The sequence below is a fragment of the Acipenser ruthenus genome, chromosome 2 (assembly GCF_902713425.1).
Source record: "Acipenser ruthenus chromosome 2, fAciRut3.2 maternal haplotype, whole genome shotgun sequence".
NCBI classification, from domain to species: Eukaryota; Metazoa; Chordata; class Actinopteri; order Acipenseriformes; family Acipenseridae; genus Acipenser; species Acipenser ruthenus.
In genome coordinates, this window is record NC_081190.1 from 76896075 (window position 1) to 76920286 (window position 24212).

Sequence of the window (24212 nt, forward strand, 5' to 3'; positions counted from 1 at the left end):
CAAAAAACAAAAAAAACTTTAGCACTTGGCATGTAGTCCAAAAAACAAAACTGCAGAAAATTCTTCAAAATAAAACAAAAAGGACTTATATTTACACAGCTCTTAGCTCAGGTGTAATCCTTCAACACTTCATTCATTTTACCTTCAACATACCAATTTCCTTATTATGCTGCTTTGTCAGTGTTCACACAAGGCAGCTACAAACCCTTGTAATTTATTTAATACTAAGACAATATAGGTCTTTATATAGTACATCATTAAACACTGAGCTCTATCAGAAGGGAATTCTTTAGGCAGAACGGATTTTCCCTGTCAATGTAACTATTTTCTTTACATTATAATCTGAATGCTCCTTAGCCTGTATTAGTGTGTGTATGTGTAATTTTTTTTTATTTATTTATATATATATATATAATATATATATATATATATATATATATATATATATATATATATATATATATATATATATATATATATATATATATATATATATATATATATATATATATATATATAATCATCCCCCCCCCCCCCCCCCAAAAAAAAATAAAATAAAATAAAGTAAATGTGAGCTGCTAGTCACATATAATAACCAGGATGATTAGCCATTCCATTGATGATTCTACAAATGAAACCAACAGTGTCATTGATTCTACAAAGCTCTTAAAAGGTATCTTTTACATCATAAATCTTTCCAGAAATTCCAATCATTGCAAATTTCCTGGTAAGGTTCAAAAGCTCACTAGGTGTCATATGAAGATATTTCTCAGTATCCAAGTCAAAATATTTGTTCCAGGTCCAGTAAAAAGTTTCTCCAAATGTTTCTTTTTTTTTTTTTAATATAAAAATAGATGCTTTTTTTTTTTTTAAACCCACATCAAAGAGGTTCTTAGCTCTTTGGCAAGGTACTGCTTTACGAAAAATGGTTTTCCAGTAATCTTACAATAAGCAATAGCCCATCCATAACCCAAAATACAATTTCACTAAATAAAATATGTAAACATAAAATGAGCTAAAACTCAAATCTTTCAACAAAATCACTGAAAGGCCAATGCACCAAAAAGACCAAACAAAACACTTACTGAGAAAACAAAATAAATAAATAAAATCACAACACAAAGCCTTAGTCTTTCAAAGCAGTTATGCAACAGAAAAAAAAAAAAAAAAAAAAAGGTTTACCTTAGCTGAAACATTAAAAGGTCCACCTTCTTCAAAGAAGGTAATAGAATGCAACATGGACAGGTAACAAACCTGCTTTTTCCTACATTTAAACATAAAAGATATTTAAGAATTTTCAAGTCAGACTAGCAATAAAAAAAAAAAGATTTGTAGGACGCTAAACATTCATGTTTGTTTCCCTTCATAAAACACAGACTTACAAAGACTTTGACCTATGTATAAAGTTTACGTTAACTTGCCTTTTTGTATAGTTTTATATAAAGAAACTGAGGAGACATTAGGCTTTGTGCGTTTTGTTGGTTTTAAATGAAACTTGCAATACTCGGTCCCCTAGACGATATCCATTCAGACTGGCTATTGCCATTGCTGCCTCATCATAGTTTGTCATGGTGACGAATCCAAAACCTTTGCACTTGTTTGTGTTGAAGTCACGGATGACTTTGACATTGGTTACAGCGCCAAATGGTCCAAACATTTGCCATAAGATGCTCTCATCCGCGTCAGGGGCAAGGTTGTACACAAAGATGCACCATCCGGTTCCAGCATGCCCCGGGATGTTGATTCCAGCCAAACTTGTTACTCCATCAATGGTCATAGGGGAAAACCTGCTAAAATACAAAAAACAGTCCATGTCAAATTACTGTTAATGTAATACAAAACACTGTGTTGGAGGGTCAACATATACCAAGGTTAACCACAAGATGGATAATTCCAGTTTTACAGGAAAGGTGTGCATACGTGATACTACAGCTTGCTATGTAAAAAAATACATCCATGGAGAACAGCCCCTCAGTTGCTAATACTTTCATACTTCAAAGAAAAGGCACTGTACACAACACATTCTGTAATTTCACCAAAGTGCACCTAAAAAGTTGCTGGTGTGACTATCAATTTTATTTCATTACAACCTCAGAAACTGAAAATAAGTGAACTACAAAACAAACTCATCTAAAAAACAAAAAAACACAAGGTTTTGCAGATTTTAACTCAAGCGAGTATTGCCCTGGGATTGTAGTCCATTGTATCATTTCTATTGCTAGCACGGCTCTAAAACTACATATCCCACCCACTATTGTGGTTACCAGTAAGCGTGCGCAACAACATGTGCTTTGATCAGTGATTAGTACTTCTGGCTTGCAAGACAATTAGTCCCTGTCCACATTAGAGTAAAAAATTAAACCGATTTACCTGAACCCTAGCCCAACAGTGTTAGTGTGCCGACTGCCATAATGAAACTGGGTTAGTTTAACCCAGCTGTTGAAAAAAACACTGTGCTGGATGACTATCCCAGAAACCACTGTAATGTACACACGTTCTTTCTTTTTCTCCCCTGGTAAATGTTTATTTTCATTGAACTCGGGAGCAGAACGGAGGAGTTACGAAAAAGTGTCTGAGTAATCAAAGGGGAATAATTCGTATTGGGGGTGGGGGGTGGGGGTGGGGAGTGAAATCCCCTTGCCATAGTAAATAAAATTAGACAGGTATTTGCACAAAGGGGAAATCTGGGGTGGCCAAGGCATTATTTAAGTCTAAATAACCTTTAACTTGCTAATACTTTATGTGATCTAAGAATTTAAAAAGTGTTAGACACATTTGTGTATTACAGTGCATTAGCATATCTGACTCCCGATGGATATATCAGACTTGTAGGACTCTAGTCGCATTTTTCGTGACTCTGACTCGAGTTACGGCCGCAAAAGACTCGGACGCGAACATCTGGGATCCGTGACTCGGAGATATTAACAACGAGCCCTTTATTTTCTATTACACAAACAATATTACAGTTACTAGGAAACCTGTGCACAATGAAAACCCACCCAACAAAACATTATCCAATCACTGTTGTCTTTGCAGCCAATCATAGTAAGAAAAAGAAATTGGAAGCAAGGTAGGTTGCAGCGTACACACACTCAAATTCAACTGGCTGTAAAAGACACCCCCACACAAAACCTCCAGCTATTGCAGACCAAGTTTTTTTCCTTTTTTGCATTAAGTTCTATAAGTAATATGATGTCAGCATGGTAAAGTAGTATTTATTTCTCTTTACTACTTTAAACTGTGTTCTAAGTTTAAGCACTGTAGTAATACATTTCTAAAACTGCATTCTTGAAAAATATGTAATTTAATTTTGAGTTTACTGAAAACAAACAAATGAAAAATAATAAATCATGTTATCATACATTTAGAGCTTCTTAATTCAAATCGAACTGGTGATATCATGGGGCAAGTTCAGCATGGAAGAGGGGGTCTTGGTCTCAGTTCAGCTCCTCCTACATGGCACAAGGCAGCCCCAGCTCAACGGAGGAAGCTGGTAGTCAACGAGGTGCAAAAACAGGAGGAGAGGATGAGGCGCGTAAAGGCTGTTTCCCAGGCCAAGCAGGGAGATGGGAGAGTGCGGAACAACGCAAGATTGGCTGGCAAGACCTATGGTCAATGGGACAGAGCAGGATCAGGTTCCTCATCAGGTCAACACATGTTCTCCCATCACCACAGAACCTAAACCTCTGGGTAGGAGAGGATCCCTCATGTCCTTTGTGTTCATCACCTGCAACATTAAGGCACATTTTGACAGGATGCAAGGTGGCTCTTAGCTAAGGACGGTTTACTTGGCGACATGACCAGGTGCTGCGATGTTTGGCCTTAGCATTGGAAGACGAGCATAACATGACCAATAAGTTGCCACCAGTTCCATCAAAACATTACGCACAAAAGACAATATTCCTCCGCCCAGGAAAGCAACCACCAAGAAAAGGTGTTAAAACCAATCCTCGCCCAGGACAACTGGAAGCTGCTAGAGACTGGAAAATGCTGGCAGATGTTGGTCAACGCCTTACTTTTCCACCCGAGATTGCCACCACTAACCTTCGACCAGATATTGTCTTCTCTTCAGCACGCCTTGTTCACCTGGTAGTTAACAGTGCCATGGGAGGATGCTGTAGATGAGGCATATGAGAGGAAGAAACTGGTATGCTCAACTAGCCGCTGAAGCGGAACAATGAGATTGGAGAGTCCGGGTTTACCCAGTGGAGGTGGGTTGTCGAGGATTTGTGGCATACTGCAACTTGGTTTCTCAGAGACGTCGGATTCAGTGGCCAAGAGTTGCGTCGCACAGTTTCTGGTTGGGGACCTCAAGCACAATAGAAAGAATGAAATGCTGATGTACGGGTAAGTAAGCTGGGCTGAGTTGAGTGGGGGACGGAGGGGGGTGATGCTGGGACGCCAGAATCACCGTCGAGCCCTCTTGAGGCGTCGTGGCCTAGTCGACGAAACAGGATGGAAGGTGCCCACTTGAAAACCCCAGAGATGTACCCTACTTAGCTCAATCCAGACGGTTGTCATGCTGATGCGCTAGGGAGACCGCACTGTGGTTGATCCCCGGAGCCAGCATTGCAGCCGTAGTGTGTGCTGATGCGCTAGGGAGGCAAAATAAGCTGATCCCTGGAGCCAGCATTACACTTCAGCCATCAACACCAGGCAGAAAGATATCTACATCATCATATGGAAGGAAACGCAAATGGATTGAGACAGATGGATCACATTAGTTTACTGTAAAGCTACGTCTTAGTTGGTGCTTATCTTGGCGAGAGCCGAGTTCAAATCAGCATGAAGTTTTAGCATCTACTCTCATGTAATGGAAATCATATCAAAAAGTCGCTGTGTGATTAAATATTCCGTGTTTTGCTTCTAATCTCCACTTGTTCCCAGCACACACCATCACTGTTTGCAAGCAACGTCAATGAATTCACCTGGCAATTTTGGTCAAATTGCCTACTGTCGAACAGGCAGGTATATCAGACTGATAGGACAGGACTGATTAATTACACCAATAAAAATTTAACAGAATAACTTTAAATACCACTAAAACCCAACTGTATTAATGGGTAATTGTATGTAAAAATAATGTGATATCTTGTAACAATTGTAAGTCGCCCTGGATAAGGGCGTCTGCTAAGAAAATAATAATAATAATAATAATAATAATAATAATAATAATAATAATAATAATAATAATTACTACAAAAAGGGGAAATACCAGGGGTGACCGGTTAACAGTGTTCATTTGCTCGCTGATCCCCCAGTCTCTTATTAATGAATTGTGCTTCCCCTCCTTCTGGGTGATGTGCGTTTCATTCCCCTCTCGCGTGACACTGGCACATCAACAACACTGTTCATCCCAACTGTTTAATGGGCTGGAAGCCGGGCTGTGCTCGCTCAAATATGAACACCCAAATCAGCTGTGCACATGCGCAGTAGCAGCCAGCTGTCAGGCAGGACTGGTTAGGATTGGCTTAGAAAATGTCTGGCTGGAGCGCAGTCAGTTAGCAAACACAGTGATCAGGCGATCAGCGCGCATGTACCAAGACAACAAAGCTTATAAATATGAGCAGCACGACTTCGGCTCTTCTCAGACTTGCAGTGTGTTAGTTTGAGGAAAGAGGGAAAACGGTTAAGCTGTTTAAATATTAAAATAATTCACAAGTCTAATTCTTTGTCTAACTTTAAAATAATTTTATTTTTTCTTTGTTCAATTTCGTTCTTTTCACACTGCTTTAACTTAAGCTCTGTAGCATCTTGCAGCGTTCGGCAATAACTTTTTTGTTAATTTACCAACTTCTACAGCCTGTTTGGGGTAATCTGTTATTAAATATACCACAGTATATTTGTATTGTATTATTTATATAATATTAAATATTATTTTAATCTTGTTGATAGCAGCATCAGGCTGGACTGTGCTTCTACCACTGAGGTTGGCCCCAGGACCCCACCCCCCTCACCTTTTTGGCTATCAGCCGCCACTGGGAAATGCATAAGCAATGTTTTTTGTGTAAAAGAGAAAAGGAAAAAAAACACACTACTTAAGAACAGTGTGTGTGTGAGATTATATATAATCACACACACATACATACAGTACTGTGCAAAAGTTTTAGGCAGGTGTGAAAAAATGCTGTAAAGTAAGAATGCTTTCAAAAATAGACATGTTAATAGATTATATTTATCAATTAACTAAGTGAGTGAACAGAAGAAAAATCTAAATCAAATCCATATTTGGTGTGACCACCCTTTGCCTTCAAAACAGCATCAATTCTAGGTACACTTGCACAAAGTCAGGGATTTTGTAGGCATATAGTCAGGTGTATGATTAAACAATTATACCAAACAGGTGCTAATGATCATCAATTCAATATGTAGGTTGAAACACAATCATTAACTGAAACAGAAACAGCTGTGTAGGAGGAATAAAACTGGGTGAGGAACAGCCAAACTCAGCTAACAAGGTGAGGTTGCTGAAGACAGTTTACTGTCAAAAGTCACACACCATGGCAAGACTGAGCACAGCAACAAGACACAAGGTAGTTATACTGCATCAGCAAGGTCTCTCCCAGGCAGAAATTTCAAGGCAGACAGGGGTTTCCAGATGTGCTGTCCAAGCTCTTTTGAAGAAGCACAAAGAAACGGGCAACGTTGAGGACCGTAGACGCAGTGGTCGGCCAAGGAAACTTACTGCAGCAGATGAAAGACACATCATGCTTACTTCCCTTCGCAAACGGAAGATGTCCAGCAGTGCCATCAGCTCAGAATTGGCAGAAAACAGTGGGACCCTGGTACACCCATCTACTGTCCGGAGAAGTCTGGTCAGAAGTGGTCTTCATGGAAGACTTGCGGCCAAAAAGCCATACCTCCGACGTGGAAACAAGGCCAAGCGACTCAACTATGCATGAAAACACAGGAACTGGGGTGCAGAAAAATGGCAGCAGGTGCTCTGGACTGATGAGTCAAAATTTGAAATATTTGGCTATAGCAGAAGGCAGTTTGTTCGCCGAAGGGCTGGAGAGCGGTACACGAATGAGTGTCTGCAGGCAACAGTGAAGCATGGTGGAGGTTCCCTGCAAGTTTGGGGCTGCTCAGAATTAATGGTCTCCTCAATGCGGAGAAGTACAGGCAGATACTTATCCATCATGCAATACCATCATGGAGGCATCTGATTGGCCCCAGATTTATTCTGTAGCATGACAACGACCCCAAACATACAGCGAAAGTCATTAAGAACTATCTTCAGCGTAAAGAACAAGGAGTCCTGGAAGTGATGGTATGGCCCCCACAGAGCCCTGATCTCAACATCATCGAGTCTGTCTGGGATTACATGAAGAGAGAGAAGCAACTGAGGCTGCCTAAATCCACAGAAGAACTGTGGTTAGTTCTCCAAGATGTTTGGGCCAACCTACCTGCCGAGTTCCTTCAAAAACTGTGTGCAAGTGTACCTAGAAGAATTGATGCTGTTTTGAAGGCAAAGGGTGGTCACACCAAATATTGATTTGATGTAGATTTTTCTTCTGTTCACTCACTTTGCATTTTGTTAATTGATAAATATAAACTATTAACATGTCTATTTTTGAAAGCATCCTTACTTTACAGCATTTTTTTCACACCTGCCTAAAACTTTTGCACAGTACTGTGTAATTATATGACACACAGAGTTCTGGCAATGTCTAAATCAGATTGGCAGATTTTACCTGAATTTAAGTCAAAGTAGAGGCTATAGCCAGAGGTGAAAGTAACTAATTTCTTACCTGTGTAGTGTTATTTTCAGGTACGCGTTAAAAGTGGTACTCTGCACACTGCACTTGCTCGCACATGCCTAAACAACTTCCACTAAGAAAGCATGGAAGCACCCATTCAAATATGGTACGTTATGCTGTTTTCGGTCATTTACATCTTTAATTGAATTTATCATATTGAAGACTTATGTTTTTAATGTATTTTTACACCATTAAGAAATTAGTATGCAAATATTTATCATATGCAGTACATTGGGTCTTTTTTATTTTTTTATTTTACTTGTGCAACTTTGCGGTGGACTTCGTGAATTGTTTATTTTTAGAGAAATTGTCTGTTGCCAGTTTAAATTTGCAAAAATATTATGTATAATTTATGGTAAATGTACCTCTTTAGACAATAGGAAAACACCCACCAGATAGCAATTGATTGCACTTGTACCAAAATATGACAGTGCACAACTTGCAATCTGACATCGTACCACGTTCTGCCATTACATGAGTCAAGTTTTGGTATGCATACCACTTTCTAACACTACACCGGCTCTATAGGCCAGATCACGGCTTCCATCAAAGTGAAAAAACAACATCCACAAACTTATCTATAAACTAAGTATATTCAAACAGTATTCCAATTCCAAAAGAAAAGAAGATAGTGACAGACAAGTTGAAAAACGCATGCAAATAGAATAATCTAGCTAGAAAAAATAAATAAAAATACTAAAATTATTTGATTTATTATTTGTGCATTTTACCGGAGGGATATCGGACAACTACCACTAGTTGAATGACAATTGATTTGAGTTTATTTCAAGGACTCCGACTTGAGACTCGAAGTCAAGGACTTGTGACACCGATTTGACTACAAGTCTGAGCGAGAGATCTATCTATCCATCGAGAGATTATATAGATATACAGTGCCTTGCAAAAGTATTATTATTTGTTTATTTATTTGTTTATTATTATTTGTTTATTTAGCAGACGCCTTTATCCAAGGCGACTTACAGAGACCCCTGACCAATTCTCTCATATTACTGAATTACAAATGGTACATTGAAATTTCGTTCTGTTTGATATTTTAATTTTAAAACACTAAAACTCAAACTCAATTATTGTAAGGTGACATTGGTTTTATGTTGGGAAATATTTAAGAAAAATAAAAAAACTGAAATATCTTGCTTGCATAAGTATTCAACCCCCACACATTAATATTTGGTAGAGCCACCTTTCGCTGCAATAACAGCTTTAAGTCTTTTGGGGTAAGTATGTACCAGCTTTGCACACAGTGTCAGAGTGATTTTGGCCCATTCTTCTTGGCAGATTTGCTCCAGGTTGTTCAGGTTGGTTGGACGACGCTTGTGGACCGCAATTTTCAAATAGTGTCACAGATTCTCAATGGGATTGAGATCGGGACTTTGACTGGGCCACTGTAGGACATTTACCTTTTGTTCTTGAGCCACTCCAATGTTGCTTTGGCCTTGTGCTTGGGATCATTGTCCTGCTGAAAGGTGAATTTCCTCCCAAGCTTCAGTTTTTTAGCGGACTGAAGCAGGTTCTCTTGCAGTATTTCCCTGTATTTTTCTCCACCCATTCTTCCTTCAGTTTTAACAAGATGCCCAGTCCCTGCTGATGAGAAGCATCCCCACAGCATGATGCTGCCACCACCATACTTCACTGTAGGGATGGTGTGTCTTGAGGCATAGGCAGTGTTAGGTTTGCACCACACATAGCGCTTTGAGTTTTGGCCAAAAAGCTCTATCTTGGTCTCATCTGACCACAAAACATTTTCCCACATGGCAGCTGGGTCACTCTCATGCTTTCTGGCAAACTCCAGATGTGCTTTCAGATGGTACTTTTTTAGTAACAGCTTCTTTCTTGCCACCCTCCCATACAGGCCAGTGTTATGCAGAGCTCTTGATATGGTTGACTGGTGCACCAGCCACTGAACTCTGTAGCTCCTTCAAAGTGATTGTTGGCCTCTCTGTGGCTTCTCTCACAAGTCCCCTTCTTGTTTGAGCGCTGAGTTTTGAGGGACGGCCTTTTCTTGGCAGTGCCTGGGTGGTGTGATGCAGCTTCCACTTCCTGATTATTGATCCAACTGTGCTCACTGGGATATCCAAACACTTGGATATTATTTTGTACCGTTTCCCTAATCTATGCATTTGTATTACTTTATCTCTAACTTCTGTAGAATGCTCTTTGGTCTTCATTTTCCTTCAGATTCACAGCCTGACCAATGATCCTTCAACAGTGGGGTTTTTTATCCAGAAAATGTGACAGCAACTTTAATGGTTCACAGGTGGAGGCCAATGGTAATGTAATTGTGTCCTCGTTAGGGCAATTTCTTTCATCGGTGTAAACTGGGAGCTTCCACAGCACAGGGGTTGAATACTTATGCAAGCAAGATATTTCAGTTTTTTATTTTTCTTAAATATTTCCCAACATAAAACCAATGTCACCTTACAATAATTGATTTTGAGTTTCAGTGTTTTAAAATAAAATATCAAACAAAGAAATTTCTGTAATTCAGTAATATGAGAGAATTGGTTAGGGGTCTGAATACTTATCAATCTATATATCTATATATCTAGGCTGTGTGGTCCAGTGGTTAAAGAAATGGTCTTGTAACCGGTTTAAATCCCACCTCAGCCACTGACTCATTGTGTGACCTTGAGCAAGTCACTTAACTTCCTTGTGCTCCGTCTTTCGGATGAGACATAATTGTAAGTGACTCTGCAGCTGATGCATAGTTCACACACCCTAGTCTCTGTAAGTCGCCCTGGATAAAGGCGTCTGCTAAATAAATAATACTAATAAAAAAATATATATATATATAAATATACATATATATAAGTAAGTGTCACATGCATATTAACAAATTGTTACCTCTTTACACCATAAGCCATGTTAAGAAGATTGTCCAACCTACAAAGAAAAAAAAAAAAAAAAATGCAGTTCACAAGCTGGGAGTAATGTTATTGAACCCCAAAAAGACAGTGGCAGAGGAATAGTAAGTGCAGCCTGGGCAATTGCACAGGGGCCCACGCACTCAGAGGGCCCAGAAAGTTTTGGGGAAAAAATATATATCTTTCACATTCATATTTGCAGAATTTACCTTAATATTCATATCACTGTAGCTACCAGTGCCAGAAATTAAGTTTTTATTCTCCCTTGTTTCAGCAGGTACTGCTATTCTCTTAATTGTTTTATTAAAAACAAAAGTTGAATTAACTGGCTTCCTAACTTTTCTTCCCTCGTAACTGTCTTTGCATGGAGGCTGGTATAAGGCAGCGTTTTATGTACCACTTGTACTTCAGCCTAGTGGTCTCTCAATATTGCAAAACAGTGTCCTACTGTGTTCATCATGGAAGGTTTTGGGGGTGTCTTTTGCAGTTATATAATCTGTGTGCATGTTTCATCTGTAGTTTAAGCGGAAGCTGTTAACGGGTACTGCAGTGTACCAAAATAAAACAAAACTAAAGCTAATTAAAATACTTGTATTTTGATTGGGGGGGGGGGGGGGTTCTGTGGCTGTCTGCCAAATCCTGGAGGGACTAGTGATTAAACTTGTTAGCTTGTGATTAAAAAGAGTGTAGTATTGGAAGTAAGGATGCACCCAAAATTCAATTCAAGTAGGGGAGTAGAAAAAGCTTATTACATGTAGTTGTATACTGTTTCATACATGCTAACATTATGAGAATAACATATTGAACACTTGAACTTAGCATGTTTTATGTTTATAAAAGTATTACATAAAGGTCAGGGCCCCACAATAAGATCCTATTTTTTGACTGACATGGAGGTGAAAAAAGGAGGCGATAAGCATTTAAATATTTAGAAAAATTGCATTTCAGTCCATGGGTATGCCAGATTTTTGGTTTTCTATAAATTAAAGTAAATAAATGCCTTTAAAACCAGTCCCCATGTGAAGTTTTCAGGTGGGGAATAAAAGTTGCTGCCCCAATCAAGGCCAGTTCGGTTGCTGCATGGTTTTTAGAATGCAAAAGAATAATGAAAGTAAAAACACCAGGTTAAATTCTAGAGAAAAAAGTAGCACGGAACTTACTTTAACATACAAGACAAAACAAAAACACCCTTAATACTAGCATCTATACTGACAACAGAAAATAAAATTAGCCATTTGGGCTTGACATGCGTTAGGGTTTGAGGTTTGCAATATTTACACACCCACTCCAAGATTTTACAGGATAGTTTCATCTCCCTAATCAATTATATTTTCAATTCAATATTAGTTTTTTGTTCCTTTCATAGTTAAATGCTTTTGTTTATAATGAGTTATATCTTTCACTGTCCCTTTTCTCTAGGACCATGCATTTTGCTATATATTTTACCAAACTACAAGAACAAATCTGCAAAAACTAGAATTACAAAAAAGCTTTCAAAAGGTAAACCATTTCTATTAATTTTAAACAAACATTGAATTCTAGAGAATACTTCAACAGCTACATATGATTTTTTTTTTTTTTTGTAAAACACTAAAAGCGCCAAGCTGGTCAATTTGACAGTTTTTTGGGGTTTTAATTTAAAATTACTCCGAAATGTAATGCGCATGCCCATTTGCGACTTTTCCTAAATATATACATTAGATATACTGACGGTGTTTGAGACACATATTTGCAAGAAATTTATAATTATAAGCATGTTTACCTAGAAGCGCCCAAACCAGTCATTTTAACCAGTTATTTCAATACATATTTATCAAATACAGCCTATAGACCTTTTCAATACAAATCAGTCCTGTGATCAAGTGACGTCTACCTATCTACATTCTTCGGAAAACAGTGACTGAAAACACCAGGTCCAGCACCACACACCAGACGCAACACTGACACTGTACTGAGTGCTTTTATGTGCTGATCGACATGCAAATGCTACTGCACATAGTACAATGTACAGTAATGCAAGCACATCGCATACAAAAATGATTTGTGGACATTATCTGTGGAGGAATTGCAAGCACTTGTTGTAAGTTCGTGGCACATACGGGGGCAAGTGTTCATCTGGAGAGCTTGCGGTCCAAGCAGTGGGGATTTTCTTTTGTTCCCCCTCAGACAATGGCAAGCAATTAGTTCAGAGAAAAAATAATGTGATACATTTGTTTTGATGTGAGAGCAACAAGAGTCACATGCCTTCTGACTGATAAATTTGCCCTGGCATCGGACATTTAGAACGGTTTCATTACAAACAGTATTGCCTGTTACAAGCCAAACCAAGCCATAAAATCATGGTAGATGAGCAGCTGTTTCCTACTGTCATTCACCCAGTACATGGCTAACAAACCTGACAAGTTTGGCATCAAGTTCTGCCTGGCAGCGGACGTTGTTTCAAAATATCTCACCAACTGTTTCCCCTACCTGGGCAGGGATGACACTCGCCCTGCTGGCCAGAGACTAGGAGACAGCGTGGTGCTGAGGCTGACAGAGCCGTACCTCGACAAAGGGAGGATTGTGACCACGGACACATTTTTTCACATTACTTCATTTGGCCAGAGAATTGAAGGTAGGTAGGTAAGTAAGTAAATAAATAAATAAATAAATAAATAAATAAATAAAATACAAATAAAATAAACAACCTGGTAGGAACTGTAAATACAGCGAGAAGCGAAGTACCCCCTTCAGCTCCAGGATTGCGAGCACCCTCGACTACACTGTTCAGGCACAGCGACTGTGCCACCATCAGCATTTACAAGTGCATGGGCAGCAGTGTGGAGTAGTGGTTAGGGCTCTGGACTCTTGACCGGAGGGTTGTGGGTTCAATCCCCAGTGGGGGACACTGCTGTTGTACCCTTGAGCAAGGTACTTTACCTAGATTGCTTCAGTAAAAACCCAACTGTATAAATGGGTAATTGTATGTAAAAATAATGTGATATCTTGTAACAATTGTAAGTCGCCCTGGATAAGGGCGTCTGCTGAGAAATAAATAATAATAATAATAATAATAATAATAATAATAACAAAACAGTGATTATTCTCAGCTCTATGCACAAGAGAGTGGTGATGGGAACCGAATGGCAAAAAAAAAGCCTGGAGACAGTGGAACACTACAATGTCACAAAGTTCGGTGTGGATGTGCTGGACCAGATGGCATGACAGTATTCAGTCACAGGCGGAACTCGTCTGTGGCCTGTGGCTGTATTTTATAACATTTTGGACATGGCAGCCATCAAACTGCAACAGGAGGGACTTCATCTTTTAGTTAGCCATGGAGCTTCGGCAAGCACATATGGATCAGAAAAGGGCAGAGACAGATGCCCCTTCTGGCAGTGCTGCAGCCGCTGCACCCACATGTAAGACGAAACACCAGGATGCAAAATGCAACGATAACGAAACTTTGGATGTCTGTGCTGGTTGTGGAAGGGCAGTGTGCGGTAAATGCTCAGGTTAAGTGGAGAAGGGTGTATTGTTTGTGGACTGTACAGGTTAGAAAGCTGCAAAGTATGTAGGCTAAATAGATGTTATGTAAATAGTTTATAGGTTATTTATGTTTTGAAGTAGTGTATTATACTATTTTCGAAAAAAAAGAACCTTTTATTTTTACAAACAAATAATGGTTTATACAATTTTGTATGTACAGAGACCAGTTACAAAATAGTTACTAATGAAATGATTGTTTTATTTAACTTTCTTGTTTTGTCCTGCTCCTTTTGAAATACTGTGTTTTGTTTTCCAATTAAAATATGGTGTTTCTGCTATGCAAATGTTTGATTTGATGTTCATAAATAAAGCTTGAGTTGTACACGATCATTTGTCTTTCATTATCATATTACAGCTGTTTAAAAAGCTACTGGTTAAAATGACCGGTTTGGCGCTTCTAGTGTTAACTATTTAGATAAAAGTTAATTTATAGGAAAGTTAATTTTTGACATCTGGTGTGAATTACAAAAACATTGGCTGAAAGCTACCTTCAAAATAGTTTATCTGCAGCCCCTTGGCTAGTGTAGGGTTGGAAACCCTATGTTAAGCTTTATTTTTTCTAAAAGCATCCTTCAATCCATCTTCCAAGTTGTGGCAATATTAACTAATATAACACTTCCTTTGCAATCCAACAAGATAACTGGAGCAAACCCATTAGTCGGTCATTTACTGGACCAAATAATAAAGTTTACCAATTCTTAAAAACAGCTGTTGGCTACAATCAAACATGATACAGCAGCAATGCAGACCTGCCATAAAAGGTGAAACACATGATTATTATACAACAGTATGTAAGACTAACTACTGTATATTCACCTGAACCTCTGAGCTTGTTGAGCAAGGGGTCCTGGGTACCTTCTGTTTGGAGATTGGTACAATTGTGACAGCAGCGCCTGGCTGGTTTTCTGGCTTGGGTTATTTGCAAACTTCACCGTAATTGGTTCTGTGGCACCAGGAGGCTTCTGACCATTAAGGCCTTTAATGGCTTCTTCTGCTTCAATTCTTCGATCGAACCGGATGAAACCAACACCCCTGGACACCCCTAAGTGGAATGATGATAACAATAACACATTTTGCCCATAACAAATTCCTAAAATGCAACATCTTTGCACAAGACATTTACTATGCTTTCCTTCAAAATTAAGCTTTACTCCTCAGGAACATATCCCCTTTTTACCCCCGCACCCCCACCCACCCAATATGTTTACATGCCCAAATGTATATATTTGTTTCAGAAATACAAACTCCATATTTTTTCCAGTAACCTACTGAACATCAAGTAACTAAGCCTTCAGGCATGCCTCTATATAAAAACAACCTGAAAATTGCCTGAGCAGCAAATTACCAGTCAGAGCCTTGTCCATAATCCTTGCCTCAGAATATACTGCATTTCAGAAAAAAAATACTTTCTATAGATTCTGTTTATTAGCTTTTTATAAGGAGAGCTAAGACTATTTTCACATAGCAGCTTGAAAATGGAGATTACAGCAGCTGTAAATGTATTTTATTACTAGCCATGAAACAGGCATTAAACCTGCAGCTTCGGGGTGAAAATTACCAAGTCTGGCTTCCTGCACTCTGCAATCTATTTTTGTCTATGCATATTTATGAACAGTTCCAGCAGAAAATTGCATTTTCAGGCCCACATATCACCCCACCTTTGATATGTATTGGAGGCAACAGCGCTGCATTTGAAGGCAGACTATTTTACTGGCTGCCAATCCAGAAAACGAAGACAGTGTAAATGTGCCTACTCACCAGTAACTTGGTCCACCAGAATACGAGAGGTAATGATGCGTCCATACTGAGAAAAGAGCTGCTCCAGTTCTTTCTGAGTCATGGTTTTTGGAAGTCCACTCACATACAGATTTGCATCTCTAATGGAAGCTGAGCTTGGACGGGCAAAGGAAACCTGCAAAAACAAAAAGCAAAACCAAAAAGTTGATCGCCACATATGTCTGATTGTGCATCTTTATTAGCACCAATATATGCACTAAACTAATAAGTATACCTAGGACAAAAAAAAGATACAAAAAAAAAAATCTGTGTAGCCAATAAATACTGGAAGTGGTTACTCAATTCACGTTGACTTCACCCCTTTTCCAAGAATGTGCCCGTGACCATAAGGATTTTGTTGTGGAAGACAAAGGAAAGAAAAGGTACAGCTAAGTGAGCAAGTATTGTTGAGTTACTACAATTGACAAAAAAAAAAAAAAAAACGCATTTTGGAAAGTAACCAAAAACAATAATTTCACACAGTATATAAAAAGCAAAAGCCCCGAAAGACATTTACACAAAAAAAACAGAGCTAAATAAAAGCACCAAAAAATAGAAAAACCAACAGAAGCCGCAAGTATTCCCTAACCCTAGACCGATGTACACGCCCTCCCCTTCTTTCTTAAATGAAAAACAAAGACCATACTGTAAAACTTCAAACAACTTGGTTTACTTAATTATTAACACTTACTGAAACTCCCCTAAATACAGCTTCACAATATGTAAAACCCAAATGCTTATGCCAAAATAAATATGATCCTGGATCAATATTTGACGAGCTAGTACCTTGACTGAAAAAGACAACAATTCACTAATAAATTAGTAAGCGTAAACAACCGTAATACGTTTGTTTGATATTAAAACTTCTACATTTAAAAGGCAACCATTAATCTTTGTTTCACTTATAACTTATTTAATAACTACTGTTATTAGTAACACAATTGGCCATTAAAAAAATAAATATATTTTACTTAAATTTAGTAGTAGGTCAACAATTATTTTATTTTTCTCCCCAATTTGGAATAGCCAATTATTTTTAGGCTCAGCTCACCACTACCACCCCTGCGCTGACTCGGGAGGGCGAAGACGAACACACACTGTCCTCCGAAGCATGTGCCGTTAGCCGACCACTTCTTTTACACACTGCAGGCTCACCATACAGCCACCTCAGAGTTACAGCATCGGAGGACAATGCAGCTCCAGGCAGCTTACAGGCAAGTCTGCAGTCGCCCGGCCAGACTACAGCGGCCGCTGGGGATTTTTTTGCAGGTAATTGGTAACTCAGTTTCACAGTTACAGCTGTACATCTTAGATGGCTACCAATACTTAGTTTAAATTCAGTGAGGCAGCGCAGTGGTTTTAAAATGTGACAAGGCTCCAACCGTCCATATCCATCCAATATACGGACAGCTGGAACCATGCTCGACCAATCACATTGCCCGTTTCACATTCCATTACGAGCCCTGGACAGAAAGACAGGAGATAGAAGTATGCTGGGACAAATATCGGAATATTTCAACATTCCGATACAAAAATCAGATGTTCGTATTCGCTACAAAATGACAGATACCTTGCACTTACCGTCACCAGAATTTGTGCAACAGTTTAAAAAAAATGCAAAATGAAAGAGCTCTGTGCGATAAGAAAATTATATGTATGCACTATACAGTGCAAAACGCTTAAGAAATCACATCCGTCCAGGGGGTTGATTCTTAAAAGCGGACCGATATGATTACTGTGGTGCAGAATCAAACTTAGTATGAGAATAAGAGCTTGTTCCCTGGCTGCAGTGTAACAGGTTGACCACTAGATGTCACGAGTTCCCACATGCAGGCAAGCCCATGTAAAATTCACAGCTGCTTTTCCTTAATGAATTATGGACAATAGTCAATTGGTTAACTGCTACTGCTTGTTAAAGTTAATGACACCGATAGAAATCGCTTAGCCGATAGCTTTGTGATGGGGGTATAGAGGCGTAAGGAAACAGAAATAACAAAAAGAAACCAAAACTCAAGTAAGAGATCTAGTGTTTCACACGAAGTACTGTTAGTCAATGCTCCAGCTGAGAGCTAAGTTTATTTTGTTTTATTAGCGGTTGTTTCGCCACCGCAGTGTAAGAAATAAAACCAACACCGGTTTAAAACTGTAAATCAAGACTCCAGCCTGAATTTACACTGTCCTTGGCCACTCTGTTGCATTACAATTAGCAAATGCGTGCTATTGGCAGTTTAAAAATACAGTATACAGATGTCAATGGTGCTCAGTCACTGAGGACAATACATCAAAACAAGTCCTCGTGGGTAAGCAGCTTGTTATATGATCATGATTGTGTACTCAAGGCTGCAGAATCCTAGCGATCGTCTTGTGAGGGTGCCTAGTTTAACTGCCGTGCGGTGTTACATGTAATGGTCTTTGAATTAAAATGACATTACAGTGCAGTATTTTACTGTCAGGACTACCACTGCATTTAAAGCATCTGTGGCTTACTTGTTTTCTGTTGAGATGCAAATCTCAGGTTTTTCATTAAGCGGAGACGAAAAGCTCTGCAATTCCCCCCCCCCCCCCCCCGCGACAATCCCACTCCCTCTACATGCATATCACGCAATAACACTGCTGTACTCAGCATGTATTCAATGAATGTGTATTCACTTTATTGAAACACATTTTCACGAACACAAAAAAACATACCTGCACAATGCAGTGGCAGTCATGTTTCGTTACAAACAGTGTTGCCTGCATCATTGCACTATCCATGCTGTAATTCAAATGAATTCAAATTAAAAAAAACTGCTTTTACTGGCGGTACACGTCGTTGCACTTGATGAAGTACCATATTACACGTAGTCAGTTTGCCCCGAAATGTTCTTATAAGCGGATTGCTTGATTCTTACAAGCAGATTATTTTACATTGGTTAGTATAGGAATGATTTGGTCCCAGTGGTTTTGATCACTAAATGCAGCTGACTCTTATAAAACTGACTGCACTAACAAATAAATAAAAATCACACACACTGTACATGTATTTGTCAGTTTTGAAACTGAGATGAAACTATAGGGAACTTGAATAGCACCAACTTTCCCAGTGATGACAGTAGTCCAGAGGGAAAAGCTAAGCTCTACAGCAACTGTCAACAGTAGACAAGAGTAAATGAGGCACAGCTAAATGAAATACAAGAAAACAAAGATGAAAAAAGCACTACAAAATGAACTGTTAATGTATTAGAAGGCTCAGAGAAAAAATATGGACATTTAAGGAAACAGAAGTCCAGAAAACCTCAACAGCATTCTGGGGGCATTTTATGCCAGTGGAAGAAGTTCAACTGGCGACCAGTATAATTTAGTCTCCAATTTAACACCAAGAGCTGGACTAAACTGATTTGAAAACAGTAGAAGTTTTAACATCCATTTACAGTGAGTCAATTATATTATACACACACACACACACACACAGTGCCGTGAAAAAGTAATTTGCCCAGTCTGATTTTCTGCATTTTTTTGACACAATGTTATCAGATCTTCAACCAAAACCTAATATTACCCTGAGTGAACAAAACACAAAAATATCATACATATTTCATTTATTTAATAAAGTTATGCAACACCCAATGGCCCAGTGTGAAAAAGTAAATTGCCCCCTTAGACTCGATAACTGGTTATGCCACCTTTAGCAGCAATAACTGCAACCAAATGCTTCCTCTAGTTATTGATTAGTCTCTCACAGCGCCATGGAGGAATTTTGGCCCACTCCTCTATGCAGAACTGCTTCAACTCAGTGACATTTGTGGGTTTGAGCATGAACTGCTCGTTTCAGGTCCTGCCACATCTCAATGGAATTTAGGTCTGGACTTTGACTAGGCCATTCCAAAACTTTACATTTCTTGTTCTTCAACCATTCTGATGTAGACTTGCTTGTGTGTTTCGGATCATTGTCTTGCTGCATGACCCAGCTGCGCTTCAGCTTCAGCTCACGGACGGATGGCCTGACATTCTCCGATACAGAGCAGAATTCATGGTTCCTTCAATGGTGGCAAGGCGTCCAGGTCCTGATGCAGCAAAGCATCCCCAAACCATGACACTACCACCACCATGCTTGACCGTTGGTATGAGGTTCTTACTGTGGAATGCAGTGTTTGGTTTTCGCCAGACATAACGGGGCCCATGTCGGCCAAAAAGTTCCACTTTTGACTCATCTGTCCATAGAACATTGTTCCAGAACTCTTGAGGATCATCCAGGTACTTTTTGGCAAACTTGAGATGAGCATTCATGTTCTTAGTGAGCAATGGTTTCCGCCTTGCTACTCTGCCATAAATCCCATTTTTGCCCAATGTCTTTCTGATGGTGGAGTCATGAACACTGACCTTAGCTTGGTTGAGTTAACTGGGGGGGCAATAATTTTCACACCTGAAGATTGCATGTTTGATTACCTTGCACACCAAACAAATGAAAGAAGCACCAAACATTGGTGTCATTTTTTCTCTCAGACTCCCTCTACAACCCACAAAAAAATCTGACCAAATACAATGTGAAATGTGCAAAAATGCAGAAAATCAGACAGGGGGCAAAATACTTTCACGGCACTGTATATATCAGTCTTGGGTCCTCTCCTGTTCTCTCTCTACACCCCTCATTACATCCTATGGTTTCTATATTGATGATGCTCAGTATCCTGGTGTTCTCTCTGCCTCACTTCTCCACTGCTCCGCTCACTCCACTGGTTCCCGATCACCGCTCGCATCCAGTTAAAGACTCTTACTCACCTACCGATGTCTTGACCAAACTGCACCTAGCTACCTCCAGACCCACATCTCTCCCCTACACCCCCACCTGCCTGCACTACAAGACTAGCTGTACCTCCTCTACACTCCCCTGCCTCCACAGCCCACTCCTTCTCCACCCTCACCCCGCAGTGGTGGAACGACCTACCTATGGATGTCAGGACTGCCCAGTCCCTGACCACCTTCCAGCACCTCAAGACGCACCTCTTCAGACAACGCCTCTAAAACTCAACTCTTCTCTTCCGGACAATATAGCAATCTGCCTTTAATGCACTTTAACTTGCACCCTATTCTACTGTATTTAATCCTGCACTTAACCCAATCTGTGGTATCTTGTATTTCACTTGCACTCTTATCTAACCCCGATGTAACTATCACTTATCTGCTCTTTAACTGCCCCAATATCAAATTGCACTGTGTTTTGTATTTGCTCTTATTTGGACTGAAGTCACTGTATTTTGTATATTGCTCTTAATTGTACTGTAATTCTTGATATGTATTTTGTATACAACTAAGTAACCCTGGGTAAGAGCGTCATCTAAGAAATAAATTTAAAAAAAAATAAAAAGAAATCATATCAGGGTTCTCGCCATCGCTGTTGAGCATAATGGGCTGTTCCGTTGTTACCTGGAAAAATTATGCTGTATTTCAGGCCGTTACGTTGTGTTTTCAGTTTGCACAACGGCCATAAAATAATAATAATCCTGTGAAACATTGTTAATTATTCCTTTGTGAGAAATTGGTTTGCTTAAAATACATGTTTCAGCTCTCAATACTCTTCAATGGGTTGGTTGTAAAAGCATGTTCTTCAGTTTGGTCCGTGTAAGGTATGCAACACGGAGACGAGATTGAACGTCGCTGAACTTCCCCCCCCCCCCCATTGACGGATGAGACTAGATCCTGGGTGCGCCCCGGATACACAGCTCTGTAACAACCAACACCACTGCACCATCTTTATTATTATTACACCATAACAAGCTGTGTTAAATAAATAAATCGTTCAGACGAACAGTAATTATTTTTTATTTCTTAGCCGACGCCCTTATCCAGGACAACTTACAACTGTTACAAGATATCAAATTATTATTTTTTTTGTTTTTATTTTTATTTTTTTTATTTTTTTGGCGACAGAGACTAGGGTGTGTGAACTATGCATCAGCTGCAGAGTCACTTACAACTACATCTCACCCGAAAGGTGAAACCGTTTGAAAACTATGAATCTCTGCAGCTTGCTCGAAACAGGCTGAAAAGAAAATGGCGCTGTTCAACTGTCATCATGGAGTCTAGTGCCTTCCAGGAGGGGAGGAGTCTGACATGATGACATTGCCGGTCACTGTGTGACAACTTTGGTAAGTCTTAGAACTCAGGTAAACAAAGTTAACCCGTTATGTAATGGCTACATTTCGTACTGAACGGGAACCTACTGTTTTGTTACGATACTAGTTGGTTCAATTTGAAATAAATGTATGTTACATTTTGTCCAAAAACTTTTTCGGTACTAAACCCAACAAGCCTCTGCATTTTGCGATGTCAAATTGAATGGACATACTGAAGATTCCTTGCAAACTGTTCTACAGAATTCATGGCACAACAGCAGCTTCCTCTATCTGGAAAATGCAGTGGCGAGGTACTTCATTACACTGTCAAGACTGTTGAATGGTTCTGTGCAGGTGCCGTATCAACCATCTCTTCCGTTTGACAGTATCAATAAAATGCACTTGCTTTAATTAAACTTCAAAACAGGATTGGTTTGCTGCCCCCAGATCAATAGATACCCCCCTCTCAGTGCTGGAGGGAAGAGCCAAGGTGAAGGATTTTATTTTCTCAACTTTAATTTGCTGCTAATGTTTGCAAAGTGTTCCAGCTTGGGCAGAGTATAAATGTAAACAGTGGTTCGTATACATTGATGCAGTTAAATGTAAAATGGTTTATTTGTTTATTCAGTTCTGTAGTGCTTTATTCTTCCCCCACAGAAAAAGCACTAACCAGTGTTTCTCACGCATATCCATGAGGAACAAGGGTTGGGTATATGTTTATAGCCATTCATGTTTGCTGCCTCCAATTGTTCTTCCCTCCAATTCTCACATTTGTAACACTGAGTTTCTGTTTTACATATTCTGAAGCCGTGTTTTACACCCAGGTAGCTTGTTTATAGTAGAGTCCTGTGCAGGTCCGATTTTTCCGACCCCACTTCTAACCCCAACCCGCTGCAACACAGCTTACCTGCGACCTGACCTGCTTTAATAAGACCTGCAACCTGACCCAAACCTGCAAGTGTTTGTCCTTTACCTACTGCCTGTGCCGACTGACTCTCGTGCTCTCATTCACACACAGGATATCTCTACCACTCTCCACAGATTGAGTTTATACATAAGGACATTCAGTGTGGTAGCTTTCTCTAGTGGTCTGGAAATATTTTAACATATTAAACTATCTCCTTCTAGGCTTCCCAACCCTGGTCCTGGGGACCCCATGTGCCTTCTGGTTTTCATTCCAACTGAGCTCTCAATTACTGAACTAGACCCTTAATTGAACTAATAATTTGCTAAATTAGACCTCTGTAATTGTTCTCAGCACTTAAGTTGCAGAGTTTTACTTATAAAATGTTATAGCTAACTTAAAATCTGCAACTGTTTAAGAGCTGAAAACAAGTAAAGGTATAATTAAAGCAAATTAGTTTAATTAAGGGTTTAGTTAAGTAATTGAGCTCAATTGGAATGAAAACCAGCAGACATGGGGTTGGGAAGTCCTGGTATATGGATTGCTTATTAATCAATGGTAGTTCTGATGTTCGGTATCAGTATTTTATTTTATATCCCCCCCCCCCCCCAAATATAGCTAGATAGAGAAAAAGAAAAAAACGTCATTTAAAATCTCTACTACTAGCCGATCGTATTAAATATTTTTTAAAAATTAGCTCCACTCAGATGGATCAACCTGATAAAGTACACGAGGCTAGTTAGTTTTTTAAATGTTACTCAGACCTTTTACATCTATTATTTATTTCTTAGCAGACGCCCTTATCCAGGGCGACTTATCACATTATTTTTACATACAATTACATTATTTTTTACACATTACTTTTACATACAATTACCCATTTATACAGTTGGGTTTTTACTGGAGCAATCTAGGTAAAGTACCTGGCTCTAGGGTACGGCAGCAGCGTCCCCCACCTGGGATTGAACCCATGACCCTCCGGTTAAGAGTCCAGAGCCCTAACCACTACTCCACACTGCTGCCCTATGCCCAATTCATATATTTTTTTATAAAACCTCAGGTTGCAAAAAGCATACAATCTCTGCTTAACCCTTAGCTGCCGACGCGCTGTAATTTCGTAACTTTTGTTACGATGACAAAACACGTCATATCTCAGCCGTCCAACCAGCAATTTTGTTTTTTTAAAGTGTGGGTCATAGCCATGGCTACAGGGCTTGTCATGATACCATTGGTTTAGAGCTAGGGTGGGCGGGACATATAATATTTTGAT

The 24212-nt window shown here is 39.3% G+C and overlaps 1 protein-coding gene across 10 annotated transcripts in view; it reads right to left on the minus strand.

The window, feature by feature from the left end:
* Positions 1 to 824: 824 nt before the first annotated feature.
* The window catches only part of LOC117408719 (ELAV-like protein 2), an 85943-nt gene continuing 62555 nt past the window's right edge, over positions 825 to 24212 (minus strand). For 7 of the 10 annotated variants that reach the window (XM_034013971.3, XM_034013970.3, XM_034013972.3 and 4 more), the window contains 4 exons: positions 15929 to 16082; positions 14987 to 15212; positions 10623 to 10661; positions 825 to 1790 (listed from right to left, as the gene is read on the minus strand). In XM_034013971.3, the coding sequence (XP_033869862.1) occupies positions 1460 to 1790; positions 10623 to 10661; positions 14987 to 15212; positions 15929 to 16082 (750 nt within the window). In that variant the 3' untranslated portion in view covers positions 825 to 1459. The remainder of the gene's footprint in view (positions 1791 to 10622; positions 10662 to 14986; positions 15213 to 15928; positions 16083 to 24212) is intronic. The other 3 variants (XM_059001611.1, XM_059001603.1, XM_059001620.1) reach the window with 2 other exon arrangements.